General features: G+C 41.6%; 1 protein-coding gene across 4 annotated transcripts in view; it reads right to left on the reverse strand.

The window, feature by feature from the left end:
- The window catches only part of LOC144079162 (FERM, ARHGEF and pleckstrin domain-containing protein 1-like), a 29542-nt gene that overhangs the window by 5265 nt on the left and 11036 nt on the right, over positions 1-13241 (reverse strand). For 3 of the 4 annotated variants that reach the window (XR_013301448.1, XM_077607749.1, XM_077607758.1), the window contains exons 3-18: positions 11403-11507; positions 11275-11317; positions 10902-10980; positions 10304-10401; positions 9499-9613; positions 8230-8377; positions 7767-7862; positions 7507-7673; positions 7290-7358; positions 7004-7073; positions 6736-6928; positions 1726-1916; positions 1535-1624; positions 1102-1238; positions 327-408; positions 187-248 (exon numbers count right to left, since the gene is read on the reverse strand). Coding sequence is in view for 2 of the 4 variants with exons in the window: in XM_077607749.1 (XP_077463875.1) it covers positions 187-248; positions 327-408; positions 1102-1238; positions 1535-1624; positions 1726-1916; positions 6736-6928; positions 7004-7073; positions 7290-7358; positions 7507-7673; positions 7767-7862; positions 8230-8377; positions 9499-9613; positions 10304-10401; positions 10902-10980; positions 11275-11317; positions 11403-11507 (1745 nt within the window). In the remaining 2 variants the exon portion in view is untranslated. Of the gene's footprint in view, positions 1-186; positions 249-326; positions 409-1101; positions 1239-1534; positions 1625-1725; positions 6929-7003; positions 7074-7289; positions 7359-7506; positions 7674-7766; positions 7863-8229; positions 8378-9498; positions 9614-10303; positions 10402-10901; positions 10981-11274; positions 11318-11402; positions 11508-13241 lie in introns of those variants that run through there. The other variant, XR_013301449.1, reaches the window with a different exon arrangement.

Here is a 13241-nt window from a genome sequence, read left to right on the forward strand (position 1 = left end):
TTTGATGCACATTCACCTATAGAAAGTACTGAACAAATTCCATTCTGATCTGCGCGCAAATAACAGAATACATGAAAAACGATAATGTACACGCCACCAACAACAACATTGTTTGTGACTTGACAAGACTCCCGCAGCTAATTAAAAAATATATATTTCAGACAGCTGTATGTACAGTATACTTACCTACAAGCTCGTTCAAGCTCCACCAGGCACTCTGAATGTTTCTGTAAATGTGTTGTCAGCAGCTGTAGGTTTAAGAGTGGAGAATAAAAGTTCAAACTAGGGGGCTAGCTCCTCAGTACCTGAAAATATAGTTCAGTTACCCTCAGACTTTGAATGTTCCTTAAAAGAACATCGCCAATTCGTTGGTAGTCTCCCTTAATGTGTGCATTGGATCGACCCTCCCTGAAAATAGAGAAGAAGGCATTATGTTTCATCGGCATACATCGCATGAATTAAGAGCGCCTGTCAATTCTTCTGGTTTGTACCATCTTTAATGCTTGCTGCCTAAAATGTCCCAATCACACATTTTATAACCTAAGTTTTCAAGATTTCTGCTGATACCGAGGACGTTCCGGTACTTTGGCAATTTATTTAATCATTTCTTACTTTTGTTTTGTTGCTTTTGACGACATCCCTCTAGAAGATTTTTGTGGTCATTAATTTCTTTTGCCGTTAAATTCCGATCTTCTAAAAAGGTTGCATAGTTCTTTTTTTGTGTGGGTCTGGCAGAGCGATCGAACGATCTTTGCTAGCCCTCCCAGTGGCAGCCAATGAGTTAATACTTAAAAATAAAAATACATATATACATTTGAATAACCTGACCTCAGTTACCCGATTCCGATCTTCTAAACATAACATGATCCTGAATTTTGCTGAAGTAATTGGATCGTACACGTTCCTAATTTTCATCATGATAAAAAAAACTCTAATACCTTCACAATTAGTTTATATTATTGGGAGGTGGTTTACGCAGGTGAAGTTAAAAACCAAAAATAAAGGAAGGCTAGAGAAGATGAGAGTACAAATGTCCAAATTGCCAAATAGATTGTGATATCCTGGACTTTCAAAACCTCACACGGAGACACCGATACTGACCATTGTGCGAGTCTTTGCTCCACCTCCGCGAGGAACTCTTGGTGGAACTTGTGGACTGGATCATAGTTGGCTGATATCAGGTCGCTAACAGCAACAGGAAACGCTTCTTCATCTTTCTCTGTAATTCTCTTGAACGACTGGCATAAACACAAGCAAAAAAAGGAAAAATAAGGGTGAGACATTTTACTGGGTAGCAGTTTGAACACTAAGCAGTGCCAGCCAAAGCAAATAATGTTTTTTTTTAAATAAAGAACGCGGTACACGCCTTTTTCTTCACATCAAAGCAGCTGTAACCTATCCCAACTCACTTTGGGCACCAGGCGGGAGACACCCTGAGTCATCATTTTGGAAGGGAGTACCATTTTAAGTGACATTATCCTTTCCTGTATTATCATTTATTTCTCAATTTTTCACAATTCCTTATTATCCTCACCTGGGTAATGACCTGTAGTTCTTTGAGGTAGGTCCTCTCGGTGGTCAAGAGTTCCTTTGCGATGAAATAGGCCTTGTCTGTGGGAAACTTCTGGACACAATCAAAGATTCGGCATGGAATCATCTGACAAACTTTCATGTCATATTTAAAACAATCGATTCCATTTTTTTCCCGCTGTTTCGCACACTGACCTTTCTCCTGGCCTCATCTTCATCATCATTACGGACATATCCTGCATCCCCTAGCAGAGGGGTGGTGAGAGGTGACAACTGACTTGGGGGCACAAAGCCAACACCTGCGGAAACCTCTCCATTCAGAATGCCGTTAGCGTTGCCACCCAGGTGGTGACTTTTCAGTGGGAAGGCTTCGGAGGCAGGACTTCCTGGGGAAAGAAAAATAACGTTAAATGGAGAAGATGTGGGTGCACAGGTAAAGATAAAAGAAAGTAGATGGATGTGGCAGATGGAGGACATACACGTGGAGTTTGACAAATGTGACTCAAGAACAAGCACGACTACTGTCTAGAAACTCACTGACAATATATTCCTCCACACGGACGCAAGTAGGCAATGGAATCTTTGGTGAGAAAGGATTCAGTGAATGCGTTAGTAGTGAGAATTAATGTTAGTGGCAAGCCAGGCTACGAGAATAAAAGACATCAAGTGGTGCAAGCTACATTGCTGTGGGAGGATTGTAGTCTGAACTACATATGTATAAGTCACTACACTATGTATACAACTACTAACTATGACATTACGATGTAATACTTGCCCGGTTGTAAAGTTCCCAGAATCCACACGCTGGTGGCAAACCACTGAGTCCGTCACCACTTACCCCAATGTGCCCAAAAACAAGATCACAACACAAGTAAAACAGGGCAGGAGCCTATAAGCAAAGCACATGCACACAATGAACAACCAATACAAAATAAAAAAGGTGCCAGGGGGATGGTGGATGTCCTTTCAATATGTATGCCAAGTTGTGTAAGGGGACAGGCAGGGTCCGGAGACAGGAACAGATAATTCCCAACTCCTAGTGTCCAGAAACATGCAAGTTTTTTCCATTAGATTTGTTTTTTAATGAATGCTAGTGGAGAAAAATAGGTTACAGTGTTAAAGACAGAGATGAAGGGAGAGTATCCCTATCCAGCAGATTTGAATTTTGAGTTGGAAATAATAAAAAGATGACAGGTGTGAAGAAAAAAAAGTTACAAGACAGAAGAAAAGTGTGTCCCAGCATAATGCAAATGGTTAGGAATAGTATACATGTGCAGCAGTTCTATTTGGTGCAGCTTGACCTTCACACACCCAATGATTATTTCAAGTTCTAATTTTACAGTGCAGGAGAAAACAAATAAATATACAAAACATTCTACACCTTATCCCACTAACATATTTCTGCAAAGGCTAGCACTGCCACAGCACGAAAAGAGAAACTAACACTTGTACGAGCAAATTTGGCTCTGATTATCTTGAAAAAGTACAAAATCACAATCTATAATGTTAACATATAGTTGATGTTGTTATGTACAGCATATTAAAATGTGCTTGATGAGAGGAAAAGACAAGTCGACTCAACTCCAGGATGTACATGTCTGTGTCCTTACTTTAACAAGAAACCAAAAACACGATCACCTTTAAAACGGGCAGTAGTTTCAATTCTATGTCACTTACAATATGCATTAACTGTAACTTCACTTTAACCCATCTGTCACCATCCCAAATCTGGAGTTGAGGCAGCTTTTTATTGCCTCTGCATGTGCACAGTGAGGAAACAGGGCAAATGGTTCCAACATATTTGCAAAGGAGGAGTGCTGGGAAAAACAATTGACACATTATAAACTGTGACACTGTATATCTACACCATTAACCTTCTCAAACATTTTGGAACCACCTAAAGGCCCTTAACAGTGAGTGACAAGGTGAGCAACAACAGACCAGAATGACAGAAAAAAAGGTGCCACTCTGGTTAACATGCATTGTAGGAGGAAAAAAAAACACCCTGAAAAAACAGAAACCATGCTTGAAACAGTGACGTGAAGGAGCATGAAGTATTCACATTCCGTCAGAACAAGCCAAGCTGAAAAAGTAATTCAGTGAAATAAATTTAGCAAGCAATTTTCTAATACGTTCTTCACATTCGGCCTCATTTGGAAGCATGGCAAAGAAATGTAAAAACAAACAGCTGGTTGATACAGAATTCGGTAATGTGGCAACACCACGAGAGAAATCAAAGCAGGGTAGGTAACCCGACACCAAGAAAAGTGCACACAGATAGTGTTTGTGCATGTGTGTGTGTATGGTTGCATGCCAGAAACTGAGCCAAGCAGACAGAATGAAGTGGATGGGTAAATGTTTGATTACTGTCAGTGGAAAGGTGTGACAGGGTAAAGACTAGAAAAGGCTCGCCCTCCACCAATGTGTCCGAGCTACATTTATCAAAAATACGTATAGTAAATGATTATAAAGGCTATTCTAACTGCCACTTGTCTATGCAAATACATCAGTTAAGTGTCTCTAATTTGAAATACAAAATGGAATAAAAGTCCTTACTACAAAAGTGGGAAAGTGCTCAAAAAGATGCCAACTCCAAGTTGGTGAACACTTCTACTCCTGCTTCCACAGTGAGACCAATCCATTAAGAAATGAGGATTATTCAAAATAATTGCTCTCGATAACATGATCACAGGGAACACTGTCAGGACATATACAAATGCCCCAAAGTCAAATGTTCTCACGTTACTTCCGCTTTGACATTCAACTATAAACCTAAGATATTGCACAAGACGACAAATACAACATTACAATATATAAACAAACGACCTCACCTCTACGCCTAAACATGCCAAGAAGGTAACAAATAAGAAAGGGACTATAGATGTGACAAAGTCTTGAAGTTAGGTCAGCGACATAAGATATTTTGTAGAGCTCTGGCGTTCCCCGCAAAGCAATAAAAGGGGTTATGGCACATTGTTCAACAACAACCTTCCACGCAGGATCAGCCTAAAGCAAGATGACAGCAAATGTGTAAAGTCATCTTCCATGCCAACAACAACAAATTAGCCCTTAAGTGTTCCTAAACCATAAATCACTATTCCAAACCAACATTTTAATTCCATTATTATATCTTAATTCTATTTTGTGGCTATATAAGAGTTTTCAGCACCAACATATTGGGCCAACACTAAGCGGGAATGACATATTTGGACTGTGTACTAATCCCATATGTGCATCAACCACGCTTGACTTGTCTGGGATGTATAGATTCAAACAATTCAGACAGTACAGTGATAACAATAGATGGTGATAATCAACACTATTTGATTTCCTGCCCAACATGTAGATCTGTCCTCTGACAATAGTATGATTTAGTATCATTGGAAAGTTAAAACAAATTGAGTGAAACAAGTATGTCATCCCCTATAAGACAGCCAGAATTGAACTACACTCTACCAGAAATAGGCCAACTTTCCTGGCCTCAACTTGCACACATAAATCACATCTGTTCAAGCAACCCAGCTCTTATTTCACTCATTTCCATAGCACCATGGTCAAAACTATACTGGATGACGGACAAAATGACTATGAATTTGCATCAGTCTAAAGGGTAAGGAACAGTCTCAAAACCCATGGCATGAAATTCATGATGTGAAGGCAACTGCGAGCTCCCTCAACAAGAAAACAGTTTCCACACCGCACTGTAAAGCGCTGAAATCTTGTGGTGCCTGCAAGCTAACACTGCAGTCAGAAAAAAACAACTGTTTACTTTTGCCCAAATAACGTTACAGGGAGAGGGCTTTATTAAGGCGCTTTCATCCCCCACCATTGCATCCATTCATCAAATATTTGATTTCCCCACTGTATTTTTAACTGTGCAATATTTTAGAAACAAGCAAAAAGTTGCGAAACCCATGCCCAAGGGATGTCGGTGTTGACAGCCTTAACAGCTGAAAACACGGCCACCTATATCATCATTGAAATTGTAGCAACCTTGCTCCCCCGCTCTGTCATTACCATCCTCCAGCTGGAGGGTCCCCAGGGAGAATTTGCAGTGGGGAAGCGGAGAGGTATTCAAGCCGTTGGAATTGACGGAATTCATGGAGCTGACAGCGGCAGGGTTACCGAACAAAAGAGGTTGCCCGTACGTGCTGCTACCAGTATCAGACTCGGTGTCGCTAGTGTCGCTGCCGCTGCTGGTAGAGCCGTCTATCATTTGAACCGGTTGGTTTAGATTGCTACGATTGCTCTGGGCTGAAGGCCTACCGTGACGGCCATACAGCCGCTGCACTGTATTGGAACGCGCCTGACCCGGGACCAGGAGGTTGCCGGTGTGATTGCCGTTTGTTAGGATCATTCTTCGCTCCAGAGGCGCCGAACACGGAGTCTGCGCATGCAGCCTGGTGTGATGTGGGTTGGTATGATAGATCGGTGTGGAAGTGAGTTGGCTTAGAATAAATGGATCTGTATCAGAGCGATTGCGCATGTTGTTGTTGCACTGTTTGGCCAAATGTGTTGGAGTGCGGTTGGAGATGATGTTGACGGGGGAGTAGCTGCCATAGTGATTGGGTGGAGGGACAGTTGGGGCCTCGGCAGCGCCACCGGGACGCTTACTGAAAAAATGACCGGCGTCATCCCATCGAGGGTGACCGTTCATCAACTCGGTGTGACCGAGCGAGTTTGTGCGTTGATGGAAGCTGCTCATCACTGGGCTCGAGCATTGGCTCTGGGTGCCCATTCCAAATGGCCGCCCTAGTCGTGCCGCTCGTTTCTCACGACCCTGAAAGACCTCATCTAACAGCGTGCTGTGGAGCGGCATACGGCCATGACAAGAACCACTGTTATTATTTGACAAACTGTCATCATCGTTGATCTCGTGGCTACCATTAATTTTGCTGAACTGCGACTGGTCGCTGCCATTTCTGGTACCCAGCAAACCTTGCTGATGTACCTTTATGTCCTGCTGTTGCCTAAAACCCGAATGATTGGTGTGGTAGAAGCCATTAACCAGCCTGAACAAACTACCGTTTGGCTCGCCGTTGTGATCGTTACAATTTTTATGCTTATTGCCCTGGTGATCATTCCTGCCATTTGCCTGGTGGCCCCCTACGTTGCTTTTTGTGACATCACATTCGCTGTCTACGTCACTGCAGTCTATGTAAGGGATGGAAGAACTGCTGCCCTTGTTTGCCCTGCAGGATGGACCTGGATTGAGGAGATGCTGATCTGGTGGGGAGACCGTATCTTTGTGGTTCTGTCTGGCATCCGAGCCGGGAGCTGCGGGGATGTCATGCAAGCCATTGGTGGTACACATCACCCCTGGCCATTCCTGCGTACCAGTAGAGTCTACATGTCCGGCTGAATTTCTTCGATCTTCTAACGGCACAGCAGTTTCACTCTGCATTACATTGGAACAGAAGCTTCGTTAATGGCCTCTGACATTTAACCATCTCCGGTAAGAAGAATCCCTTACCTCCTTTGGTGATCTGAGGGAAGAGGACCGATGTGGCATGCTGCTACTGGAGAGTATTTTACTGTGCTTCCTGATAAAATCAAAAGCCATTATTGTCATTATACGCAGCTGCATATAATGAAATTGGTGGTGCTACTCCACAAAGTGCGTTTTGCCAGTAAAAACATAAATAAGTAATATAAAAATATAAAAAGTCACGTCCCGGCAAGGTAAATTCTAAAATATTGCACAAGTGTGGGAATGGGGTCAACACTTGGCAAAATTCAAATGAGGAGAACAGTCTCACCTTTCAAATGGAACCTTTTTAAGCTCAGAATCCTTTACATAATCAATGATCTGCTTCTGAGTCCGACCACTGCAAAGACACAAAACGAGGAAATGTGGAAAAAAAGGGAATATTTACACTTATGAATTAAATCTTCCCGTAAAAATGACAGAACCTTTGCAAGAAGTGAACGGGGCCCTAATAGTGTGGTGAAATGTGGGTTTCTAGGGGTTGCTACCTGAAGCGGAAAGAGGATCCTCGAGTGAAGAGGATGGGCTTGGGTTTGGCCTTGGGCTCCTCAAAGAGTCGGAAGAAGGCGTGGTACTCCACACAGATCTTCCAGAAGATCTTGCAGCAGTCCCTGCTAGCCATTGCAAACTCAAGGGTGTCGTGGTGACCACTTTGCTGGAAGATGTAGAAGAGCGTATGAGGAGAGACAGCCAACCGCAGCCCCACAATACAAACCATTTTGAAGGAGGACACCAGGAGAAAACTTACGGCTGGGTCAGCTCTCAGCTTTATAAGAAACCGCTTGCGTTTGAAGCTGAGTTTGCGAACCTTGGACCAATTGAAGGCATTTATTTTTGTGTACCCCTGTAAGGAAAACGTAATCATACTTCCATAAAGAAGAAACATATTCCATTACAGACGACTATGTAACACTTTAAAATCAAGTGTTAGCATGGTTTGGACATTTAAATTTAAGTTCATAAAAGGCTTGAAAGAACTTCACATTGGATTATGAAACACACAACAGCAACATTTTATAATCCTTTGTCACTGTTTGCATTCATCTTAGGCCCTCAAATAAATTGTTCAGCAGTTTCATCACTCACAATGGCATTTTTAATTCGATACATTAAAATTATATCCCGGGTTACGGCCCCAACCTTTTTATTTATGGAAAACTTTGCCATATTTTGTACTACAGTGAATTTTGCAAATGCTGTGTGGATCGTACCTGGAAAACTAGCACTCCAGTGTGGGCCACAGCCAAGCTGAGTTTAGTACCCTCGCGATCCTTTGCCGGGTGCTGACGAATGCCGTACATTTCAAGTCGTCGGGCAATTTCCAGCAACTGGTAGTCTGACTCTGCTGGGGTATGACCACTGAAGGGAAGAAGGCAACTACCATCAGTCAATAAACAATCCCATCCTTATCTAAATGTAAGATTGTTTAGGAACTTTGCTGTTTCCATTGACACATCCAAATGGGAAAAGATGTGTCAACATTTAGAAAGAGCGGCCTATATGAATCGGTGTGTGGATTACCCTTTTTTCAGAGTGAAGTGATGATAGGTGATTAAAAAAACTGCACATTAGAAATACAGGGTTAGATCACGTGGCCATGACAAGTTTTGTTTTCCTGCAAATCAAAAGATATCTTCCCATTTCCTGTATACGCTGCTGGATTAGCTATTTCCTTCCTGCAATGTTTGAGGGTTGGGGGAAGGGAAATGGGTAAGGAAGAGTCTGTTTTGGATTTCTTTGTTTTTTGCAGTCCTTTTTAACTTGGAAATGACGTGTACATCCAAACATTGGAAAAATGGGCATTTATGTTTATGCAGGTGCATAGGAGTTTGTGGATCACGACCTTCTCTGAGGCAGTAGGAATAAATCAATGTGTGCAGAGGCAAAGTAAACTGTTTGGGGGAGTGAGCATATTTGAGTGGCCAACTGCTTGAAAGAAGTCTTGGGTGGAAGACATTCATATTACTCATGTAAATGGAATAATAAACTACGGGCAGGAAGAGCTTCTGTAGCGGATGGAGGGGTAGAGTGAAGAATTGTTCCAATTTTTCAATGTAACAACAGTGGTACTAATACAGTAATCACAATATAATATATCATAGTGAGGAAAAAATGTTTTTGAAAAGTTAGAACGCTTCAACACTCAAACTCCTGTGTGCCAAAAGCGCTGAAGTTGTGTGGTTGTAATTACATTTAAATAGATGGGTGTGATTGCAAGATGGGTGTAGTGTGCGCGATAGAAATCTTGTGTGAGGCTTACTGTTGAAGTCTGTGTTTATGATTCTTGACACCCTTCTGGAACTCATTTCTACTCAGATAAGAACTGTTCACTGTTGTTTACGTTTAACAGGCACTCCTAACCTAAACCGGCTCTTCAACTCAAAATTTCTCTTTCTATGCATTTTAAACAACCTCCCCCGAGGACTAACATCTGGTGACAAACCTATACATAAGTAGGGTACTATAGTATTGCAACTTACACGTGCTTGCGGTGGCAGTCAGTGATCTTGTCCCGGATGGCGTCTTGATCTGGGAGGTACTTATTGTGCAGGAGATGCTGCCAACTCTGGGTCTCATCAAAGTCTCCAATCTCCGCTAAATTTGGGGGAAAACAGAGAGGATGTTTAGAAAAATTTTGATGATACCATTTTCTGTGAAGGAAGGTCAACCCCCTCCCAACACTACCAACCAGCGGGCATATGGGATTATGTAAAAACAAGTGTTAGAATTCCATCTTTGCACAGAGTGGAGATAAAAAAAAAAAAACATTACGTTTTCTTCACCATCTCAATACAATTATTTATTTTGACTTGGTTTTGAAAGTTATACTTCCTCCGCCTTGCTAGGTGAAACAGTGATCCAGCTGTTCCACCAGATGGAGCTGCCTCAACAATACGTATAAGTGAGACAGTTAAACAGCACTACTGATTTTTTTCCCCCCAATGATTGAAGAGAGAGACATACACTTATGATCGTTCTGCCCTGGCAGAGGTCTGCACTCAGCTGGTTTCTATTCAAGTTCTACTTTTATACATCTCTCCATGAGGAAACTGCTGCAAAGACACAGTACTGTTGGTTACCCTGGAAACCAGTACACATTCATCAGCCTTCTGCTTTGAATTCTGTTGTGGAGAACATGAATACAAATTCGCTCTTGTGGTTTTCGTTCTGCATTTGTAGCCTTTTTCCCCAGGCTTGGAAAAGACTTGGTCTTTGGTATTGTTTTCATCACTTCCACCACCAACCACTACATCATTTACTAGGAGTGATACTTTTTCCACTTACACTGGATGATGTGGGAGACCATTAGGGCAGCGCTCGAGTCGTTACAGATGAGATGACCGCAGGCTAGGTCGCGCTTGATTTGGAGGGCAAACAAATACCTGTAAGACCGGCATATCATCAGGATGAGAAATGGCAAATGGTCAAGAGTCCAAAAAGTTGGATTTCAGTATAAATACTCTGCTTTATGTGGAAATTGACAGATCCAGATTTCAAACATATGAATTAAATGAGTATATATCATTTTTATGATTGGTGTTAAGAGGTTGATAGTGTAAAAATATTAATCTTAGTAGAGGTTGGGAAACATTGACCTAACCAAAGCAAATGAGGACAATTGTGAGCGAGACAAAGTGGGAAAAAGATGGTGAGAACACTTCCTGTCTGTCGATGGAGTCTGTGCCCCACGGCGCAATAACAGTTAGAATGCTCACAGATTTGAAAGTGGACAGGCTTTGTGTGCAATCAGAAAATTTGGTTGTCCTTTAACTTGAAATGTGGAGCAGACATCATTCAGAAATTACACCAACAGATAAGTGGGGACGCTCACGTGTTTAGTGGTGTGTGTGTGTGCATATGTGGGTGTGTGTATAGAACCTACTGAGTCAGCTCCTCCATGATCTGCGTGTGGTCAGGAGGGAAGAACTTGACTACGAAGCGAAGAATGGTGTTCTTTGGCCCTTGAACAACAAAAGTATTGTACAAAAAGTAAATCTGAGGTAACTCTGAAATAATCCATTTCTATGATTTTGACATTTATAGAAGTGTATGATGGTTTGATTGAAAAAAAAAACATAAAATAGAATGTATTCTACCACAAGGAGCAAAGTATTAAATGAAGATGGATGAGATGTTACGGATAAGCCCAAGATTACTTTTAACAATTTTATAGGAGGTTTTGTACATTGTAAGGGGCTTTTTGCAAACATTACAGCACTTATAAAGCGACAAAGCAAGACATGAATGTAACATACGTCGGATCTGCTTCAGAGTTGGCTTCAGCAGGTCCAGCCATACCTGTGTGAAGGTGAGAGCGATGAAATGAAGTCACGGTTACAAAGCCACGGTTCAAAAATGGTGTCAAATGTCATGTATGTCTTACAGTCATCTTTCGGTGGTCCTGGTACTCCAGCCCAAAGTAATCTCCCTCCACCAGGTTGAGATGGACACAAATTAGGTCAAATAACACTTTGCCTGGGGAGCGTTGCTGGAAGAGAGATAAAATGAAGGAATTCAAATTATGTATAATGAATGTGTGTCTTAAAGGCACATGTAGAAAGTGCCAATTTTGGAAGAGGTTTCATCTTTATGGGGGTCTAATTAGACGGTTGATAGCCAGAATACGCCACAGATGTCGATGCTCGCCTAGCCCCCAACAACTTTCCCCTGAACACAAGCTGATGATCTTTGACCTGAATGACAAGTGTATGCTTCAAGTCTGGCTTTAATGAATAGCTAAGAGGGTGCACAGCTCTCCCCAAAAATATACCACAGGAAAAAGCTGCAAATTGCTCACCCAGTGGTCTCAGCTGTGCTCTGAAAACGAGGATGCCAAAACATACAAAGCTGTGGAAGCAACCCCTAAATTACCCAGGATATTTTTTTTCCTGTTATAATGTAGAGCAGCGATCTTAATCCACCAGTATGCGCACCAGTACCGTTTCATGGAAGTGCACTGCATTCAAAATTGTTTCGGGACATGTAGTTATTTTCTGGATTGTCAAAAATGACGAAATTCCAAGCTTTTGTTTCGAGCAGACTATCTTTATAAGGGGAAATTTTATACAAATTACAGAGTATGCCAGTGGTTTCACAACAGTAATGCATGTATAAGATAACAGCAAATAATAGGTGTCTATTTTTTTGCTTGACGTCACAACAGATGGAAAAGAAAAATGATTAAGAATACAAAAAAAAACAGAAGTATAACTCATTGACCTGTAGGAATGTTGTATATCTATTTTTCTGCACTTACTGCTCAGCATTTAAAAGATGATTTGCTGCAATCCCTCGCCGTTAAAACAGATCGGATATGTATGATTGTCAACAGTAGTGAACAGGTTAATAGGAAAATACATTTTTATGTGTGATTAAAATTAAAAACTATATAAAGAATATAGTACTGCTTGTGGGTGGCCTGGTGGCACGTCACCCTCACAGCTCTGGGTTCAAATCCAGGTCACATCCACCTGTGTGGAGTTTTCATGTTCTCCCGGGCCCACGTGGGTTTCCTCCGGGTACTCCGGTTTCCTCCCACATTCCAAAAACATGCATGGCAGGCTGATAGGACACTCTAAATTGCCCCAAGGTATGGGTGTGAGTGTGCATGGTTGTCCGTCTCCTTGTGCCCTGCGATTGGCTGGCCACCGATTCAGGGTGTCCCCCGCCTCTGGCCCGGAGACAGCTGGGATTGGCTCCAGCACCCCCCGGGACCCTAATGAGGATAAAGTGGTTCAGAAAATGATAATGAGTACTGCTTGTAGTTAAATGAAAAACATTTTTGTGCAGTCTCACCAACGGAGTTATTTCAAGGACTTTAGTTAGGCATGCTTCACAGAGATTATGTGTCACTTTAGAGTGTGGAAGTCAATAATGTTGGGGAATGAGGGGATTAAATATCAATAAAACGGGCTTCATAAACACATATCATGTCACCATAAACATTTGGACAAGCTAAAGACCTTCATTTTGTGAAAATTGATAAGAGTCAAACTAAGAATAACAAGGATTTCTCCAACCTTAATGTTACCACTAACAACAACACCTCTTAAAAACACGTTTAAATAAAATATTTATCTGTCTTGGTACCATCCATATCTAAATAATGTGCAAGCGAATTAGAATTTTAAAAAAGCAATATACCAAACATATACACATTAAAATATAACATTTAACTGTAAAAAATTGTGCAAAGCACTAATGATTTATCATTCTGAGTCAG

Source organism: Stigmatopora argus, chromosome 1, assembly GCF_051989625.1.
Source record: "Stigmatopora argus isolate UIUO_Sarg chromosome 1, RoL_Sarg_1.0, whole genome shotgun sequence".
In the NCBI taxonomy this organism is placed as follows: Eukaryota; Metazoa; Chordata; class Actinopteri; order Syngnathiformes; family Syngnathidae; genus Stigmatopora; species Stigmatopora argus.